The 21,179-nt window shown below is 45.7% G+C and overlaps 2 protein-coding genes across 5 annotated transcripts in view; one reads left to right on the top strand and one right to left on the bottom strand.

The window, feature by feature from the left end:
* Window positions 1-440: 440 nt before the first annotated feature.
* LOC131209908 (zinc finger and SCAN domain-containing protein 30) lies at window positions 441-2,827 on the top strand. The gene is made up of 4 exons (XM_058203065.1): window positions 441-681; window positions 1,425-2,407; window positions 2,472-2,568; window positions 2,631-2,827. Exons 1-4 carry the CDS (start codon window positions 441-443, stop codon window positions 2,825-2,827), a joined length of 1,518 nt encoding a protein of 505 aa, XP_058059048.1.
* A 3,622-nt stretch (window positions 2,828-6,449) lies between these two features.
* The window catches only part of LOC131212853 (calcium uptake protein 3, mitochondrial), a 39,743-nt gene continuing 25,013 nt past the window's right edge, over window positions 6,450-21,179 (bottom strand). For 2 of the 4 annotated variants that reach the window (XM_058206900.1, XM_058206904.1), the window contains exons 2-12: window positions 14,998-15,136; window positions 14,621-14,731; window positions 13,637-13,684; window positions 13,485-13,567; window positions 12,782-12,844; window positions 11,857-12,042; window positions 10,577-10,654; window positions 10,276-10,512; window positions 10,033-10,201; window positions 9,810-9,967; window positions 6,450-7,457 (exon numbers count right to left, since the gene is read on the bottom strand). In XM_058206900.1, coding sequence (XP_058062883.1) covers window positions 7,386-7,457; window positions 9,810-9,967; window positions 10,033-10,201; window positions 10,276-10,512; window positions 10,577-10,654; window positions 11,857-12,042; window positions 12,782-12,844; window positions 13,485-13,567; window positions 13,637-13,684; window positions 14,621-14,731; window positions 14,998-15,136 — 1,344 coding nt within the window. In that variant the 3' untranslated portion in view covers window positions 6,450-7,385. The remainder of the gene's footprint in view (window positions 7,458-9,809; window positions 9,968-10,032; window positions 10,202-10,275; window positions 10,513-10,576; window positions 10,655-11,856; window positions 12,043-12,781; window positions 12,845-13,484; window positions 13,568-13,636; window positions 13,685-14,620; window positions 14,732-14,997; window positions 15,137-21,179) is intronic. The other 2 variants (XM_058206901.1, XM_058206903.1) reach the window with 2 other exon arrangements.

Raw genomic sequence — 21,179 nt, 5'->3', positions numbered from 1 at the left:
TCGTGGCCACACGGGATCCCGTGCAAATAAACCCCGTGTATGTATGGTTTTATCTTTACTTTTTTCACATTGTGAAATTGTTTGCCCGACACAGCGAAGGCAGAGTGCGTATTTATTTTCGCGTGATGCCCCTGCACCACCACCGGCCAGGCAATCGTGATTGGCCGCCTTGTTCGCATCACGAATAGCATCGGAGAAACGCGTGTTTTACTATTGGAGCTTTCTTCATTCGTTAGTTTTTGCGTCAATCTAGTGAGCTTTGGAAAAGCAGCCTCCCAAGCGGGCCAATTAGTTTGTGACAACGGTGTAATCGTTCAGCGCGGGACACAGTAGTGCAGCGAGTGAGTTTCGCGTTCCCCAAAAAGGTGTGTGCATCATTCTGAAGTGCACTGAAAGTCGTAAAAACCGAACCGAAACTGAGCGCTGGTGTTTGAGGCGCCATGAATTTTCCGGCTTTCGGTCCGCCGTTCTCCGGTATTCATCAGTTTGCTGCCAAAATTGGATCCAACGAAGGGACCCCGTTCAGCAGCAGCAATAGCACCGGGAACGGTGGAAATGGCGGACTGTCGGCAGGACTCGGCGGCGGTTCCGCAGGTGCCAATCTCGGGCAGCAGCAGCAGGACCTAAACCGCTATCACGGTACCGCGAACGGGAATCATTTCAATCAGATTGCTACCTCAAGTAAGTACTTTCTGCGGTTCGTGGCGTTTTGTTTTCGGGACAAAACATTCGGTGTCCGGGAATTACTAACCCCGCAGTAGGCCGATTCCGCCTTGCGCTGACTCCCCGGCAACGAAACCGGCGCTTTGGTGTTAGTGGCTTTTTTACCGTAAAAGAGGCAACTTCGGCGTGTGCATTGCGTTGTAATGTGACAACGAACTGTGCGACGCCGATGGCACGCACAGGACGAGGCTACTAATGAGAGGGCGGCGGATAGGTACCGGTCAGGGGGGGATGGTGCCGGAGACGAACGATTGAATGCGCGCCTGGAATGAAAAGCGAAACATCGAGGGGTAAAACTGCCGATATATGGTTACGATAAAAAGGGGTTGCATCAGGAAGAGTACCCTCCGTCTGGCTACTAACCTCTTGCACTGTGGGCCAACTGTAAACTGTCGTGGCTCATAATAGCAAAGGAGGATAAATTTTAATTGTAAAACTGTTTACTTTTAAAGTCATTGAATACTTTATAATTGATGTATTTGTTTTTAATTTACTGTGGGCCATTGTAAAACGCAATGCATCATAGTAAACATGTAGCCATGGTTGCAAGGTCGCTGCATCATGTTGCCATATGGTGACGGACGGCACAAAATTTTGTGGGATAAAATTTTTCACTTATCGTACAGCGGTGCGATAAGTGAAAAATTGTTGTTTTTGGGAGATGTGTAATTAATTTGTGTGCGGTTTTTCTGTCCTTTTAGTGACTCCGATGTCTTATGGTCAAAACATCTCCCACTCGTACGGTAGCAGCACAAACCAACAGGCGGCCAATGATCATTCGTTTGGCAACGGCAACAGCGCACCGATGGGCAAGGGGGCCGCCCTTAAGATGGACCGTGAGGAGATGATCAACCAGCAGATACTGCAAAACGTTAACCAGTCCTGGCAGTCGCTAACCAATCCGTCGAACGTGGAATACTCGTCTCATTTGCTGTCTGCCGCACTGCCCCTTTCGATCCAGCAATTCCTCAAATACTCGGAAACGATCAAAAAGGAATCGAACACGGGATCAGGGATGAACTCTCCCGGTCCATTGAGTGGTCTGATTGGGGTCGAAACGAATGCATTCAACGTCCAGAAGGACCTGCTTAATCTTAAGAATGGTTCGAACCTCAATCTAGCCCTCGGGAATGCGGCAGTCAGTGCTGCGGCCGCCAGCCTCGGACTGAACCATCAACATTTGGCACAACATCACCAACAGCACAGTGCCACCGGTAACCATCACAGCGATAATGGATTCACAAACCACCAGCAAACGCCAAACGCGGTGAACAGTCTTATCAATGGTATCAATGGCGGAGCGCATCATTCCGACAGTAGCAGCACCGTAAACGGGGCCACGGTAAACGGCACGGATGGCACGGCCGCTGCACCTTCCACCACCGGCGAGAACGGGAAAACGAAGTCCAAAAAGCAGAAGAAACGCAAACCTCCGAAGGAAAAGAAACCGCGCCCGAAACCAGGACAAATACGGGAAACGAAGGCGCTCGATGGTTCGCCCCTGTTCTGTTGCCCCGAGTGCCAGATGGCATATCCCGAGCGTGGTCTCATTGAGCAACACGTCATCTCGCACGCCGTCGAAAGGCGCTTCGTGTGCGATATTTGCAATGCTGCGCTCAAGCGCAAGGATCACCTGACGCGCCACAAACTGTCCCACATTCCCGACCGACCGCACACCTGTAGCGTAAGTTGTCCGCCGACTTTGGGTCTTCCGATCACAGGCGCAGTAATGCGGTTCACTTTTACAGATATGTTTGAAGTCGTTCAAGCGCAAAGAACAGCTTACGCTACACATCGTCATACACACGGGAGAAAAGAAGCACATATGTGGCGAATGTGGTAAAGGTACGAATCCCGGGGTACCACCATTTCGGAAGCTGTGACTCTAACACGGTGTGTTGTTTTAGGTTTCTACCGCAAAGACCATCTCCGCAAGCACACACGCTCACACATAGCACGGCGGGTTAAGTCGGAGATGTCCGCCTCGACCGGAACGGGCAGTGGAAGCGGCGCGGGAAGCAACAATCTGGCGCAGAACAACAGTGCCCTGGCGGGTTCACTGATGGCCACCAACATGCAGGGTGCACCGGTAACCGCTTCCTGAGGGTCGTACAAAGACTTCTGGTAAGCGACGATCCGTTCCTCTGCAGCAAAGAGAAGAATAAACAGGCGTTCGGGTGGCACATAGATTTTGTTTAAATAATTTATTCAACTTAGTTATGTTTGTTCGCGGTTTTTATTTATGTGCAATAAGTCAAATTGGACGTGTGATAAGCTTCGTCGCTGACGAACCTTTCTTTGGCAGCCGACAACCGACTTCTTTAGCTTTAGTTTCGTTAGTTTAGTGTTTGTAACTTAATAATTTAAACTGTTATGGTAGAATATGTTTTCTCAGATACAGTAGAAGAATGGCCAAGCACAATGTTCAGTTCTGTTACCACCGTGTCACCGTTACGTCTATCGAGGAATAGGACGAAATACGTTTATCAGAAGTCACGCATTTCTTAGCGAAAGAGCAAACCATTCAAACCGATTCTCGGCGGAGTATGTTTTGAATGGTTTTATCATTTTGCAAACCACTTTGGCGAAAAACATTGGGAGTGTAAGTCTTTCATTCTATTTCTTTCCTCCCTGTGAAAAGTATTTTACTACACTTTTCATTTCGGCACGCAAATACGATGTGTAGTAATAAAGAGTTCAGCTACACAACTCTTACAGCGAGACACGGTCCGTCTCAATCCCTACTACTTTCCGGCATTAAATAGAGTCCAATGTTAGGTGTGGAAACGAGAAGACTTATTAAAAAATGGCGTCATTTGGGCGCGAAATGTCATCCGCCTAAGCAAAACAGCAATAATATTTTGAAAGCCAATCGATGTGACGAAAGATTGTGAGAGCCAGTTTTATTTCATTCCATCTCTGGCGATTGGGCCCAGCCAAGTAAAGGATTTCAAAATCGTGCAATATAGAGTGGAAGTTGTTGGACGGAGGGACAGAACTATAACTATCAGGGAATGGAAGCTAACAAATGAAACCGGAACAGAAAAAGACAGTTCTCGAGAGAGGCATGTATTTTGTTTATTTTTCCACACAGATGAAATACACAAAATGCAAACAGAGCAAAAGCAAATTATATGTATTAACCCATGAAAAGGACGGATATATATATATTATATTCCATATATATGTACCATACATTTAAACATATATACATGCATATATATATATTTTGTATTCGATATTGGGACAGTGAGCAGTGTAAATCGAGAGAAAAAGCGTTAAACGTAGGCTTGGAAGAAGTTTTACCGTTAGTAGTTGAAGCAACAACCAACCATCGCCAATATTGGCTTCTTGAAATGGTGTGACTTGGAGGAAACTCGAAGTGCTATTTAAGTGGTAAGACTAGAAGCCTGTAAGATTGACTAATCGAAAGAATCCCGAAACCGGAATGACCTGCTGCAGAGCAAGCATAGCAGCGAACCGAACAGAGAGAAAGAGGGCAACTCTTCTGCACCTGAGCACGAATACCTTTCTGTGGAAGCGTTACCTACCAACTATAACCATAACCGTAAACAATTATCCATCGATATGAGTAGTTGCAAGCAACATAGTCCTGTTTTTAATCTACACAAAACCCTCCGGAAAACGAACACCGTCATCACACGCACACATACACCACGTGTACACCACGAGAAAACTAAAAGTACTACCTATACTAACCACAATGTTGAATTGAAAGTACAAAAAAACTTGAACAAAACAGCATTAAAGCAGCGCAAAAAACGAAACAAACGATTCAATCACAAACGAAACAAACCTTCCGTAAGTAAAGGGCAGATTATTTTACTGCTGCTGCTCACTTCTCTATAGTAACTGTTGAAGCCAATAGATTTACCGACACGACGAAATACTATATTATTCCTCAAGCAACATTAACTGCGAACAGAAGCGAAAGAATACCAACGAACGGGTGAGATGGTCCTGGACAAGGGTATAAGCAGAGTGTTTCGTGTGTTGAATGTTGAACGCAATAGTTCTCTAGTCAGACAGCAAAGGAAACTAGAAAAGAAGCCGCGTGTGTCCGTGTCCGATAAGGAAAGGACAGTGTAGTGATGATAAGAGGCAGCAATTTTTAAGCAGCAACCGCAAACGCGACACTAAAGATGGATGCTAAAGCAAAACGCACGTATTATAAACGCTTTTTACCGCGAAACCCAACGCACACCGGTCAGCCAGAGAGCAGAAAGGGGGGGCCGCGGTCGGAACAGAAATGGTGGAATTGAAAATCCAACTCACTTGATGGCAGGGCACCAGTTGAAACGTAGAGAAAGAGAGACAGAGCGTTAAGAAGTCCGAGTGCAATATGGGGAACGCAATAAGGAATGTTTCGTCATCAGGATTCACTAGCCTTTAGTTTTGTTACAAAAACGAGATGGGAATGCGAGTACCGAAAACTACAAGCCTAGCTTTTAACAAATAAAAAAGATGGTTCCTTTGAAGCGTTTTTGTTTGCAGTTTGCAGTTTGCAGAGAGAGAGAGAGATAGAGAGAGAGAGAGATCGCGAGAGAGACAGTACTCGTAGTGGTCGTAGCACAAAACAAAATCAAATGTAAATTTTTCGAAAAGACTTGATTAGAAACAATCGGTAACAGAGACAAACATCAATCGGCAATGCTTTATAGCGTCTTCATGAAAATTAGGACAGTAAAATTAAACATTAGCATTAGATAACTGACTGCGAGAGACTGCATAATGGGGACGAGTTGGTGGTGCGATTATCGTATTTCAAATTACGTTTTTGCGGCATCGAATGAAATCGGCAACAATCGGCATCAAGTAATATAATGGTGGGCCAATCAGACAAACATTTGGGCGGTCCTTTCCAAAGCAACGGTATACAATAATCATATATTTTGATAGTCGTCTACTAAGAGAAGCGGGAGAGAGAGAGAGAACGAGAGAGAGAGAAAGCCCAGCTTTACAATCGTGGCACACAAGGCCGGGGTTTTTGCAGCTTGTTACGGGACACCCGAACGAGTGGCTCGAAAATATACGAAAACTAAAATCAGTGAACTCTTCTTAACAGAACTCGAACAAGTGAATGAGAGACTGTAAATTGTTCCGGAAGCAATGATGCGTGCGAGCCACTTTCTTTGCGTGTAATAAGCTTATCAGTGGTGCAAAAAATGAAGTCTATACATAAAATACCCATTAATATTATCGACTTTTATAGTTTTAGTAAAAACCGGGGACGCGACGCAGCAGAATCCTCTGTATCGCTGAGTACCATTATAATCGACAGTGTACGTTGAGACACTTTACTACAAAACTTATCATCAATCTGTCATGAACTGAAGCACGATGGGGGGGCTACCAGGGATATAAAAATCGAACCAGAGGAGAGAGGCTTCCTGTCCCAGTGAGTGGCATCAATAATCACTAAGCAGCACCGATACCGCAGGAAAGCGAAAAATGATATTTTTAAAGTTTTAATGATTTATAAAACCATTACATTCGGTCCAGGGACTATCGTAAAAACAAAAGTCAACCAAGAAAGTGGACAAGAAAGAACTGAACGGAGCAAAAACGGCAAAAACGAACAAACTAATGTGTAATAAATTTGTGCTTTTCTTACAACTGGCCGTAAGTTTCGTCGTTTTTTTCGATATCACAAGCAGCATTCTTTTTTCGGATGGGAAAAAAACACAACGAACGTATCATGGATTTCAAATTGGCTTTTTGGTATTTCAGTAAAATACAAAACGATCAACAAATGGCTCGAGAATGGGGTGGTGTAGCGTGATATTTAGCTTATTTGTGCCATGACGTCAACATGCAATTTCCGGCCGATCGCAACCTATCTCCTACGATGACAAACAATTGCAAACATTCGGTTGGATATTTTGCGTGCTTCATCGAGGCGTCCTCGGCTGAATTCAGATAATACTTTCCATTTTGTATGATTCTACTTTTTAACGCGACAATAAAATTATGGGGCACGATAGTTCGAATAAACACATGCCTTTGCCTTCATGTTATCGTGTTATTGAAAGGGACAGGCAGGCAAGACGTAAGTATGAGCACTTTGGACTTTCGAAGAATCTGGTGGCTAATGAAATAAATACTTCGGACTTGGGATTACACAATTCACTAACAATATAAACATTAATTTCCGTGCGGTGATCCACGATTAACTAACATCGCAAAAGCGGTTGCTTTTAAAGCACTAAACCTTTGCGAACTGCTAAACAATCTCTCAAGCCTTTAGAACAAAAGAATTAAAATAGCCTTTTGAATACAAACAATTTTGCTAGTCACACTCGCAACAATTAACAGTTAAACAATCTTGAGCTTTCAACTAACTAGAAGAAACAATTGGCTTTTTCGCTAAGTAACAAGTTGCACGTAAGTGTTCACGATTTGGTCGATCGCGTGCTGTAGCAGCAGGAAGAGATCGGATGGCACTCAATTTGCTCCAATTTAAATGCCGAGAGGCTCTTAAAACCCTTAGTTTAACTGGGTTTAACTTAGAGACACCGCTGATAGTTGCTGATGTGTTTTTTAGTAATCAGATGCTGGCGGATAAAAACGATTAGTAGGTTTAGTTTTAAAGAGACCACGTGGATCAGAGAGTAAGAGAGAACTTCTGAAGGAGCATCTTTTTAAACGTTTTGCTTCATTTCTTGCTTCAAGCAGTGTTTGAATGCTTCCCAGCCTTCCGACTTTACGTTGGACTGAAATGAAAAAGGAACAGATTGGAAAGCGATATGGAATCAATTGGATGGTTTTACTACAAATCGGAATACAAAATGTGTTAGGTAAATTCTAATCAAAACACTCACCTGGTGGTTGATCTTTTCAATGGTTTACAAATGCATTTTCTTATGTACACATAATAAACACAGGACAGAGTAAGTTTAGATACAAATGAAACATGAGTCGGTTTGTGTATGCGTCTCGTAAATGAGCCAGTTCGATTCTATTGTTCGATAAACGCTTCTCTAATGAAGGTGAGATGCTTTCTTTCATTCTATTGCGTACATGTTCCACAAAAGTCATGTTAGTCAAACCAATACGACAGCATTCAAACGAAATTATGTACGAAATAAACCAAACACAAATGAGGGAAGCATCTGAAGAGGAAACGTTGCGATGGTTAGAAATAGAAACGAAAACATTCGAATTGAAGTACCAACATTTTTCTGAACATAATTTTTATTTGTCGAACATAACGAGAAATGGGCCTTAAAAACGGTATTAAGTAACGGAAGAGCAGAATTGAAATACAAATTTGGCGTTGGCGAAAGGTGATAGCGATTTAGCAAGAGCAGAAAACAGAACATAAACGAGAGCGGTATTACTATTGGTTCTACTACCTGTACAGACACCACATATTTCCCGAGGACGATAGACCGACTTAACCTAAACGTGGGGACTATCTGGGCGACCGTGTTAACGATAGTGGCCAGGTAGCGCATCTTGAGCAACTGCCGAAAGTTGTCCGCATACTCCGTACCTTTTTCAATGTCGTCCAGATAGTGGTAAATAAAAACTAACCATTAATTAGTTAATAAGTAACTCATGGAGAACTGTATCACAATAGCCAGCAAAACTAGGCCACTGATGAACGAATTCGACGAGCTGACGCTGGCCGTGTTCGAAAGTGGCATCCAGTGTTACTGGGAAGCCAAGGTGAGGTGGCAGGTGCCCGGCAGTGAGCAGCAGTCTCGTTATGTACTCGCCTCTATATCTTCTGGTCTCGCGTCCCGTCTAGTGTCCCACGGTTCGAGGGGGGGCTGGTCAGCTGTCGCGTGTGCGTGTGGTAAAAAGAGACAAATATTGGCCTGCGGTGCGTACACACACTGCGCATGTATGCCAACGCCTCCCGGATCCGGATGAATCCGGCCCCACGCGGATGCCGATCTTCTGCCCCCCCTTCAGAAGCGACCGCCCCAAAAATGTCCGCAAATGTGTTGCACTTTCCGCAAACGGAGTAATTCTTCTTCGCCCGGTTTCGTTCTGACAGGTGGTGTCAAAGTTTGGTGATAACAAGGTCCAGCACGCCATCGTGTCGTCCCGAAAGTTCGACAATCCGGGCCCGATTGCACTGCAACCGTCGCACCTGCTCGGTGCGCGCTTCCTGCTCGTCATAGAAATAAATGCCCCAAAAAAAGGTTGTCCAGTGCCCGTAACTTAGGTTCCTTTCACCAGCACACAGCAAAATGGAGTACAATTTCAGCTCAATATGTTTTAATACAAGTAAATGTGAGCATTATGTTAAAATAAAATAGACTGCGCTCGGGAGACGGCGCTCCTCGTGAACGGCGCTCCTCGTGGATGACATACGGCGGCGCTCCTCGTGATAGACGGCGCTCCTCGTGGATGACACCGACCCTGCCGTTTTCACCCGTACTCTGGGGTGCCGTCATTGCGACTGATCAACGCCGCAGCGCACCGGATCACCATCGCTGTTCGACTGCGGCGAAGCTCGGTTGCAGCTTCAACTTGCTCGACATTGGCGGCCGTTTCGCGGGTGACACCGGTACCTCGATCGACGAGGTGTACATGATTGTGAACTCAGCGTTCGAAAAGTTTTTCTCCGACAAGGAGGCGGTCCGCGTGATCTCCGAACCCGATGGCGGAGTGCCGAGTAATATCACGGAGATGTTTGAGGCGTACAATTGGTACGAAAACGGTACCAAGATACCGGTGCGTGTCTCCACCTATCTACTTGGCCGCGAAGTGACCAAGGTGTGTGAGATCCAGTAGACGGTCTGCCTGAACCGGGCTACTACTCGCACATTCAATCGCTGGACGAGGTGCAGAAGTACGTAAGCGTGATAGCAACCCCGCTGGTACTGCAGGGTGTCGAGCATCCTTCGACCTGGACACACGCCTTCACCGATACGGCAGTGAGTATTCAGGGACGACATTGAAAAGGGTACGGAGTATGCGGACAACTTTCGGCAGCTGATCAAGATGCGCTCGCGGGCCTGTCGACGGTTGCGCCGCTACCTTCTCTACTTCTACTAGTACGAGTATATAACCAAGTTTATTATTAATCATCCGTGCTCGTAGTGACTTACTTTGAATCCTCGGTGGACGCGATCCTTCATGATCGCGATAAACTCTTTGTACGAAAGCAGCCCGTCGCCGTCCTCGTCGAAGATCGCAAACACGGTGTCGATGAGGTGCGAGTTCAGCTGGGAACCGGTACAGATTTTGACCGCACGTGAAAACTCGTCTGCAAATGCGTAACACACATGAAAGACAACGGCCTCCAATGAATTCGTGGGGATACTTGCGTACCTTTCGAAATCGGCTGATCGGCCAGTGTGTACATGCGCATGGCGATCGAGAAATCGTCCAAATTGTTCAGAAACTGGCAGAACTGACGGAAATCGTCGAACGATACGCCCTTCTCTTTGGCCTCTGTGTCCAGCAGACGGTCCAGGTAGTTGTCGTACTCGTCCGTGTCCTAAAAAACAAATCCAAGACGAGAGAGTCTAGCAAGCGGCTTACGTTAAGCCCGGTCCTAAGACCTCCCCTTACCAGATACGTGTAGCGGAGCAGAATCTTCGCAAAATCCACCTCCGAGATACGCTCGTGGCCTTTAGAGAACTCGCAAAACTCCAGCTCGAGCACCTCGGTCTGGAGGTTTTTCATGAAGTTGTAAAACCCATCGTACTGCAAATCTTTGTCACCTTTTTTGCCGAAAAAGTGCACCTGCAGCGTCGTGTCTACCTTGTGCTTCCTCTGTAGGCCTTGCTCATCGTCCACGTAATCGTCCTGCGGTTGGTAATGGGGTTTTGTATTGGGTACAATTACGGGAATCAGGAATCCATCAACTTACATGTTCGCCCGGTTCTTCGCCTTCCTTGCTTTCGATGCCCCGTTTTCCCTTCCAGGCGAAGCTGAAAATTTTCTCCATCTACACGGTGGCCATCACCGGAGAGACGGAGTGGAGTGAAAACAATTCGAAAAAATGCGATATAATAATTTTAAATGTGTCAATCGCCAACCGGGTTTAGTTCCAAACACTATACACATTTGCGAGCGCCCACAGATAACCCGAATGGGGTAATGGTAACAGTTACATGGTTACAGCACACACGGGGACATAGTCTCCACCAGTCGACGATGACGATCGCACGGATGCGGATTTCTCAATGGTGCGCCATTCCAGGGGACGCTACAGAGGACGAACGAACACATGACTTCCTGCCTGGCTTGGATCCATTCCAGACGAGGGCACAGACATATTCTAACAGCGACGAACGATCACAGGATTTGCCAGCGAGCACACGAAGGAATCGGAGTGGGTGTCACGAACAACATTCACGATCGACGTAGCGAGGTATCGAGATCATTGTGATCTTACTGGACCGATTTGGGTTGTAAAATTATAGATTGTTGGCCATTGCACTAAGAAAAAACTCAATTCTAAAAAATATAATTTGTATCAAACACAAACAAAATGGGTTTGAAATTTTGTTTAATGATAGATGAAGTCGATTTATGGGAAATGGTGGACCATCAAATGATTTGTCTTGCTGTTTGTAGACCCTTTCGTTGAAGATGAGACCATTCCATGTTTTAGAGTTGGGTTTTCAACATTCCGTACGAGGGGATCAACCTGATAGACCCGGGCGCTTAGCCGCAAACAAGATTACAGGAGCATACAGAGCGCGTGTCTTCATTTTCATGCAGACCCGCCCTTTCCCCGTGATGACACGTAAATTATGTTTAGTTAACTAATTGGAGATGGTTAAGATTTTAATAGGCTCTTCCATCATCGTGCACAAAAATTGTATTTACACAACACACTGAACACAAATGTACATTAAGTGCACACGCCAAAGACACACAAAGTGGAAATAGGGAATCCTGAGAAATAAAACTAAAAATGGCGAGACGTGCTGTCCACACTCTTCTATTTACATCAGTCTAACGCCATTAGTAGGAGCATACCACACACACTATTATTATTGGTAAAACTCGGGAAAGTTAACATGAAATTAAACAACCCTCCACAGGGAAATGAGCGGGCAAGGTGGTTTGCACGTGGCATCGCAAAACGGGAGAGTTACGAAAAAATGACAAAATCTCAAAAACGAAAAACGAAAAACTTACTAATCGCTTTATTCTACCCTTGGCTGGTGGATTGGCGTCGCTAGCGTCCTCAGCGGAGGATCCTGCGGGACTGCTAAGGTTCTGCTGCCGCTGCTGCTGCTCACCGATCGATGCTTTCGGTTTTTGCTCGCGATAGTTTTTGAGTAAAAATTTCGCTTGTGCACTTGTCGACACGAGATGTAGCAGCTGCCAGTGATCGTGGCCATTTCAAGTGTGAAACAGTAAAAAATGCCCATCGAATTGGGAAACGCGTTCCGCAGGTTCGTGTTCCACGCGTGGTAAGTGTAAGTTCGGGTGGTGATGCAGTAAATATGCATGCAAGTGGTGCAGAGGTCAACGAAATTGTGCGATTTTACGTTGGTTACACACAAATTACGCGGTGTAAGAAAAATTGGCCCCAACAGCCATGATGATTCGTGAGAAAGTGAAACACCGAGCAGCAGAGAGCGACAAAGAGAGAGAAAGAGAAAGAGTATCGATTCGGGAAGAAACAATAGAGAAAATTGATTTTTAGTTAAATGTGCACCCTTATCACACCGAACACACTGACTTAGGGCTCAGTTATGCACACAACATCGCCCTTTGAACAGATTCGAAGCGAGAGTTATTTACAAAAGCTGCGTTTTCTGGTCTGATTAATTATTTTGTTTCTTTATGTGATGTTTTTTTTGCTTCTGATAGAATAGGCAAAACTATTACGAAAAGCAGATACTAGAAAGCGTTGCTGTTACATATTCATAGTTTACTACATTAATCTAATCGGACTGTGCACAGAAAGTAAGCGACCAATGATTCTCTTCTTCTAATTGCAAGCCGTTGGAAGGCTTCGAAAACACAACAAGAATTATCAATGAATGACCAGTAAAAGAGTGATTCGTCACCGTCAGTGGTAGTTACGCTTAAAAGTTATAAGAAAAGTCCTCACTGCTTTACGCGTGCCTTCGTCAAGGTCTCGATCCTTCAGCGATCCTCCGAGCAGTTGACGAATCTGCAGCACGCAAGCCCACCCAAAGGCCATTTCCGTCGTCGGGGTATTCGGGGCCGATTCGAAGCAAGGAACAACGGAGAAGTCACGGGGAAGGAAGGCAACGTGCGAGAGACGACGCATTGATGGTGTGCATTGCATGGTTGTGTTGGTTGCGGGTTGTTGGTTGTTGGTGAGTGGTTTTGTTTTCGGTGGCAGAACAATGAAAACACAACAGTGACGACATCGGAGCCAAAGAAAAAATATAACGAAGGAAAATGAGGAAGAAATAATAAAAGAAAAATAAAAAATGATGCACAAAATAATTTCAACTTCAACTGCCAAAATTAGCGAGCACTCAGCAAGCGCCATCTGGTGGCGGCATGTAGCAAAAAAGGTTGCCACCGATTTCCGGTAGATGGCTTTATATCGTTTCTGTTTAAAATCGGCCAATTTCGTTCCCCTCTTTCGCTTTCAGTTTTGATTCGATATTCGATACCGTTCGCTAAATAATTGCTGGATTTGGGTTTTGGTACACTTTTGGGCATCGGGCACCTTATAAAATAGATTACCTTCACAGTGCACCTTCACACGACAACACTAGTCCAGAATGCTGAAAGTAATTTCTATCCGACCGAAAGGACGCGCAGCTCCTTTCACTTACCACGAGAAATTCATCCTTATCGACACGCTGATTCCCGTCCGTATCGAACATGTTGAAGGCTATGCGAAATCCGGAGTGCGGTTCTGCAAAAGTCCCGTTTTGTTAGTGATGTGTTGAGATGAATGAACGAAGAACTGAACCTCGAAACTTACTCGTAAGTACGGAGAGAAGGAATAGATATTCCGTGTAGGATATGATGCCTGTAAATGTAAAAGTCACACAAAAGCGAATGAACAGCTTGGAAGGGGACAGAACCTAATCCTGATATCGAGCAGGCAAGGGACGAGAAGATTTTTTCTAATCTCCAGCATTAAGTTTGATTGCTCGTGTAAGAAGCGGCGAAATCAGCCGAAATCGTGTTTGTTAAACATGGTCCGCTGAAAGTTGATGACTAACGCAGGCCAGTTTGCCGAAGGCACGGATTACACGACCGGACTGCCGCCAATATGCGCGTGCGATCCACACGGGACTCGGTTCGATCCGCGGCGTGGCTACTTATTTTAAAAGTTTATGATTAAACCGGCCGGCTTTCGGTAAAACAACGGTTCGTTTTGGAAGAGGCCTCTCCGAGGTCCCAGCTTAATGGCAGCGTGGCGGCCAAACTGAAAGCCAGGTGTTTGTTCAGCCGCCGCGATCGTCGCCGGTATCGTCGTCTGCGGCGTGCTCTGATTAGTATGGTAATCCATTTTCGAAGAATTGTTTCTCGATCACGGCTTTATAGGGGCCGCGGGGGCCACGGTGCCCTGCCTCCCTTAACGTGTCACGATAAAACCCGCCCAGTACCAAGTGACACTCCCCGGCTTCTGCGGGAGTTCGGAAGAGTTTTGTTGTCCACTTCACTTGCTATTAGATGGGAGAGGTTAAAGGACTTATTAATAGCGTTGCCTCTGGTCGTGAAGCCACTGGTGATAAAACCGGGAGCAAACACACCCGAACCAAAGCCGAATTGGGTGGAAATGTAACCGAAAAGCAGCAACAATCACTGCGGTAAGTGGCCGGCTGAGATTGCACGGTTCACACACCCCGGTGCCTTGGAACTGGCCGCGGCTCTAACGCGTCGCAGCGCTATCTTAAAGGGACCACTTTCAAGGTGCCAACGAAAATTAGCGAACCCTTGGGCCGCTTGGCTCACTTACCTTTGTCACGCAGACTGCGGAAAAGCTGCGACGAGCCGTGCTTCAGAGGTGGCGTGTAGTCTTTTAGCTGCTGGATCTCGGCCTGCGTTAATGACTTCCTCTTGAGGCGGGCTAGATGGCGGGGCGCGGTCGGTGATAAGCGATCGGAGGGCAGCGAAAGAAGGGCACATAATTAAAAGGACTTCCAGTAGGTGGCTCCTCGCCTGACACCGATAGGCAAATAACCCGACGGGGCCACTACACTTAAGTCTCAAGGCGACCTCCCCGGATGGGGGGAAGCTCGAGTTGTCTAATCTAAGGTTCCTTTTTTTCTTCAATGAATATTATAAACCATTTTCATGGCTTTGCCAACAAAAGGTTATAACGACGGTACGTACGGCGTGGCTCCTGCTCGACAACCGACTCCAGAAAGTCTTGAGGTGTCATGTAGATCTGCCCATCGAACTCGACCGAGGCGAACTTGATGAAGCGCCGCTCGCGAGCCGTAAGCTTAATGGCCTTGTCCGCAATTTCATCCTGTCGAAGAGAGAGAGACAGGGAGTATATTATTCTAGTGACCAACAAGTCCTAAAAAGCAACGAGTTCGATTAATAGAGAGCTGGGTTGCGATGCCCGGTGTGTCCGCTGACTAAACCTAAGACGTAAAACTCGTAGAGTCATGTGTTGCAGCAAGTTACATCGTGCTTCTTATTCAGGGTACAGAGTGTGGCCAAGGTTGGCTAATAAATCTCCTAAGGAAGACGCACGTAATAGGGACAACCACGCGCGCCGAGTCAGGATGCCTCTCGAAATAGACTATCGGACATGGGAATGAGTCATCATCGATGAGGTCCAAATATGGATCATTTTTCGGTTCCATGGCCTGCTGAGATGTACCTTTCGAGAGCTTCTTAATTATATATACAGGGTGTTTCATTAACGATGCAATGTTTCATTTGGTTATAAAAAACGGATACATATTTTTTAATGTTTGAACATTTGAGGGAATGAGATAAATTTTTCACATTTCCCAATTTTCAGCAACCAAAATTATATTTTATGCATAAATTTCATGAATGAACCTTTCAAACAAATGTTCAACCATTGAAAAATATTCAGCCCTTTTGTTTATTATAACTAAATGAAATCATGCATTTGTATGAAAATATACGGAACAAACCAACTAATGTAATAATTAATAATCGAATAAATAATAATAATTAAACAATCGAATTGTTCTAATGAATAAATCTAAACAGGAGTAGCAAGCTACTCTGGGGATTACGTGACCGTGATCACTGCGCACCAGACACGAATTTCGCAATGGGCCCTTCGTAATCGAATCACTTTGCTACCCTCGTCGTTGATTCGACCTGCGCCGTCCGGTCAGAGCTGTCGATAGTCACACGCGGAGTAAATAGTTGCGCCACTAAATAACAGCCGCGGTCACATGCGCGTGCGGCCGCGTAACATCCTCGCACGGCGCGGCGTGCGAAATATTTGCCAAACTGTGACGTTCCAATCAATCGTGGGGCTATTCCGGATGTTCCGGCTATGGTGTACAAATCGTGTGACCGCCACTACGCTCTCTCCACCTCTCTCTCTCTCTCTCTCTCTCTCTCTCTCTCTCTTCCAGTCTGTGTGGCCTACGTGCAGTTTTGCACAGTTCGAAGCCATACCACTTATGCACCGGTTGTATCACGTGGTCCTCTAGTCGACGTCTATTCGCGGTTCTAGGAAACAGAGCGCGAGTGGGTTTTCTGTGGTCGTTGTATGTTTTGCGTGCCGAGTGGCGGCAGTTCGGAGGAAAATCACGAGAAAGGTAGCACACTTAGTCACGGGAATACCGTGACAGACGATAGTCTCACGTGTTACGCGGGTTCTGACGTGCACATCGCGAATTCTTTCCTTTGTTAGGAATTTAAGACGCCAGCTTACGCAGGCCAATGGAAAGTTGTAAATATATTGAAACATAATCTTAATGAATCTGTAGGCGCCATGGCAAAAGTAGTTGACCCTCATCAGGGCGATGGTTGCCATTTGTTAACGAACGCCGTGTCGCCGACGTGGTTAGTAGGTGTTACAATGATCGCAGATATTTTTCTGAATTACAATCCTACCATGCATGATTGCTGGGAGTCATTGTCATTGCATTTCGCAGTGACACCCACACATAATCTCAACATGTAATCAGTGACGGTAATCGCAGTCATCCGTAACGTTGAGTAGACGTGCCAAAATGGGGTAGGCGCATCGTCAAGTTCAAGGTATTGCTCCTTATCCTATTCAATCTGGTGCTCGATTCGATGTAGATTTAATCAGAGCGATATGTTTATTGTACGATGCGGTACGTTCGAACGCCTGCATGTCGGACAAAGCATAATATTTATAGACTTCACGAATGTATTCTGGCTGGCGTATGCTTCGCGACTATGTTCTATGTTCTTCGGGGTTCTGGAAGAATATTTTCTCTACTTCCTGATGCCATAAGCAACACATTTTTCCACTTCAGTTCCTCATATTGTCATCACGTCGTGCTTATCTCATGTCTGGATGATATTCAGACGGTCAATTTGTACGGCTGGCGGGGGCTGGCCCTAATTAACATGGCAAAATTTATGTGTCTGCTTCCAATTTCTCTCAGACACTACTTTGGAGTTTCCATTTTGGGATTGGAAACCTGGGATTTGGGATTTCGCTGTAGAAGGAAAAGAATAGATATGTCGGATGTTCGAAAAGCGCGACGACTTGTGAAGCCGTCGCCGTCGCGTGAATCTGGATCCAAAACTATGAACAAATGCTTTCATCCGATCGCGGACCAATATGGTATGGCGGTATCAGATAATTAAATTAAGTTTTGATGTGGTGATCCACCATCTACGGATGGCGCGCAGGAATCCAAACGGTGTGCAATCCATCTTATTCTCCGCAAAGAGATCAATTTTATTTATTGCTCTGGTGGCACGAGGAATCCAGCGTTAATTTGTGCCACCTCCAGCCGTTGTTTAGTCTGAGTGTTTTACGAGATCTGCCACAAGGATGTTTAGATATTGAGCCAGCTTTTTTGCAGCAAAACTAGTCAGTCAACCCCCGCAAAGATGCATAATTTATAGTGATCGAGCTGCAGATTCCTGAAACAAAACAGCTAGCTTCTTTTTTCAATGGAGCCATCTCGTTCACTTGGACCGATCGGTTTGCATCCTTTAAAGGAGGATCCCGAGGATCGTTTACGTTACACTCATATTTCCTATTAAAGGTGTGTAACAATGTTAATAAATAATGCAATTTAAACGAGAGCCGGGCGGCGGGCCGTGGCCAGCCGGCCTGCGACTCTCCGATGGAGCGCAACTGCAATAATTAATGATTATTAAATGATTACTAAATTAAGGGACGACCAGAAGAAGAGAAAAGGGCGGTGGGGTGGAAAGTAAACATACACATGATCGTCGAACGATGATCGCGCCCATTAAAGGCCGACTGAGGCCGCAGTACATCATTCTCGTTGTGGCGGCAAAGCAATAGGCGTCGTTTGGCGAGAGGTGTTCAATAAAGAAGCCTTGAACTGTCCCGCGATCATCCTTAGCGAGGCGCCCCGCTAATCGACGGGGCGTTGTTTATATTAACACTCTTAAGGGCCCCGGCTTCGCATTCGTTCGTACGTTTTTGAATTAATATGATCAGTTTTCACTTTTGCTCCGGTTGATCATGCTCGCTGGCATGACTTTCGAGAAGAGGCCGCTGGAAGGATGCACTCTGATTTGCATCGTCGTAAATCAAACGCCGTAATACCAATTGGAGCCGACAAGTGGACCGCGTTCTAGTGAAATGGAGAGTTGGCTGCCGATGGGGCCGATTTTGTTGTCAGAATGTCCTTGGCTGCGAGGGATCGAACACGCAACATGAACGTAATAAAAATAAATTGTAAGCTCGGAGAAAACTGGACAGAATAGAAGATTTATGTTGCATGTTAGTAGGGCAGAGCAAAGGCGTAATTACTGATTTATGCGCGAAGGTTACGAAGGTTTCGTTTGATGACCTTTCCTTCAATTCAATTTTCTAAACCTAGTGTGTTTAAATCACAACACGGTGAGCAAACTGAACGGAAGGCCAACATAGCCAGATCTTTGCTAGCGAATATAGCCGATCACCGAAAATATAACAAAAAGTGATCAAAATTGCTTAATGAGAAGGTTTCGGCACCCCGTGAAGAATATATTAATTCCAGCGTCCAACCTCGTCCGATCGTAAAACCTTTCATATTTCGCACTCATTTCGAGACACACCGAACGAGAGTGAAAACGATGGTTTGTTGTTGGAAAACATCATCTAAAAATCGAACACGTTTTACGACCAGGCACCAGGCTGGGCAGATTTGGAAGCTAAAAACGCAGCCTCGAAGATGATGATGGCAAACCACAAGGCCGGAGACAAACAAAAACATTTTTCATAATGGTTTTCTGTTTTATGACCAGCGCGCCCAAGATAGCCGGAGCCTTCCCGGGGTTGGAACTCGGCCTTTGATCGGCCTACGCACTCCCGGCGGGGGTTCGCATTTTTTTTCCTCTTAAACCAGTTAAGATATATTTTATGTAATTGGATATGACCGGCGTTTGGGTATGGCTTAACGGGGTTTCACACTCAGCACCTTCGAGAATGGCTTTCCATTGCGAAATTGGAAGTGTCGTTTCGTTTTAATCAACGATTTTGTGTCCCATTTCATTGCGAACTCTCCTGTGGCGGCTGATGTTGCTTTACTTACCACTAACGTGCGATAACGGCACTTGAAAAGGATACAAAAACTCCAATCATACGGGTTTTTGGCAATCAGCCTGCACAGCAGCAACAGCGCGACACGTTTGGCGGGTCACAACATATCAATAAAATATAAATTAAATTTCATAAAGCTTTAGCGTGGAGCGAGGTCGGAAAATGCGAGATCGTTTCCGTTATTGTTTTTATTTCCTCCCCAACCGCTTAATCTTTGTGCCACTTGCGATCGCGAGCGAGGATCAATCGACCGTCGACGGCAAATTAATAACCGTCATTAACGCTTTATCACCGAGTGGGCCGGGTTTACGTTTGATGTTATCATCCGCGGCCTGTTATCAACCCCCTGCGGTGCGGAAGCATAAAATCGCCGCTGATTGAAATGGGTTGTTCGCGTGAGTACATTTCCGGTAGGACCGGCAATTGTAAGGGTCCGAAGTGAGACCGAAGCAAACCCACCGAGAAAGCCCATTATTTTCCTGCAATTAGCTTTCGAATCTGCCAAGGCGTTCACTCGATTACCGTCCCGCGAGTTAATCGTCCGAAACGCATGATCCTGCCTGCCATCCTGCTACGGCCATCCTTAGCAGGGCTGTGCCGCTTCATAAATATCACTAAATGGCGGCCCACGCTGCGTGTTGTGACAGTGCGCCAGGAGCAGCACATTATCTGTTTTGTAAATGTTTGTAACAAAACTAGCTGTAAGCAGATCGACGAATCGGGGTGTAAAGGAACTCGTAATTAATGGGCACACTTCTCTTTCATAAGTTTGCTTGCGCCAGCACAACACACCATTCAAGGATGTGTCTTACGCCGGACGGCCAAGTGATTCGAAGGGAGCGAAAAATAGGATTTTTATTAACTTTTCGTGACCTTCGATTGGTTCGTGCGACTTCATGTATCAGTCGCTAATGGCTCTAGGTGGCCCGAGGGCGCGATTGTTGTGAACATTAAATTACCATTGCTTCCAATGCTACTGTGCACCACGGAGTTTCAAAGCGATCACACGCGCACCGTCTGCTATCGATTATTTACGAGGATCTCCTCCAGACAGCTGAACCCAAAGCTCTTCCCAAAAGGACCCAGAAGGACGTTCGCTGATTCGCTGATTTATGGATCGCTGATGTCGCAGCGCTCCTCAGCTCGGTTCCTTCCAGGTAGGAAACCGTTACACACGATCGCTTGGAGAAAGAGATCCTTTCGAGATCGCCAAACATGACCGCGTTCTAAGTGCGGCTCACCCGGCTCACTGGTCATCCATCATTCGGACGGAAAAAAAATCGTCCCTAAAACTAAATGCTTTATTGTTGCTCGCTCTCTCGAAACGCTTCGTTGCGAAGGATCATACGCGTATATCCCCTGAGACTTTGTCGAGGATCACTCTTAATGTTTAAGATCGCTTTTGTTTTATTTATGCCCGACTGTGATCTATCATTCATTCGGCCCTTCTGCTTTTTGATTTATGAGACAGATACTGCCGGCTGGGAAGTGGAAGAGTTAGGATGTACGGTCCATAAACATTTGGCGAAGGGTTAATAAGACATTTTTCACCTTCGAAGCCGTTTCGGACACGTTCCGGGACAGCCGGCTTTCGGTTTAGCAATTCGACGGAACCATTTGATGGTTTTTTTATAACAACGATCGGCATCCGAATTTCTTTAACCGAACTCACTCTGGGGCCGCGAACCCCGGCCACTGTGTCAGGTAAGGATTTTGCGTAATTTTTATAACTTTGCCAAAATGTATTGGCGAGATTTCGTCAGTTTTCCAAAACAAAACTCAAACATAGAACATTTGTGTCACAGACGCAATT

This window comes from Anopheles bellator, chromosome 2, assembly GCF_943735745.2.
Source record: "Anopheles bellator chromosome 2, idAnoBellAS_SP24_06.2, whole genome shotgun sequence".
NCBI lineage: Eukaryota > Metazoa > Arthropoda > Insecta > Diptera > Culicidae > Anopheles > Anopheles bellator.
This window is presented reverse-complemented; position numbering and strand designations above follow the sequence as displayed.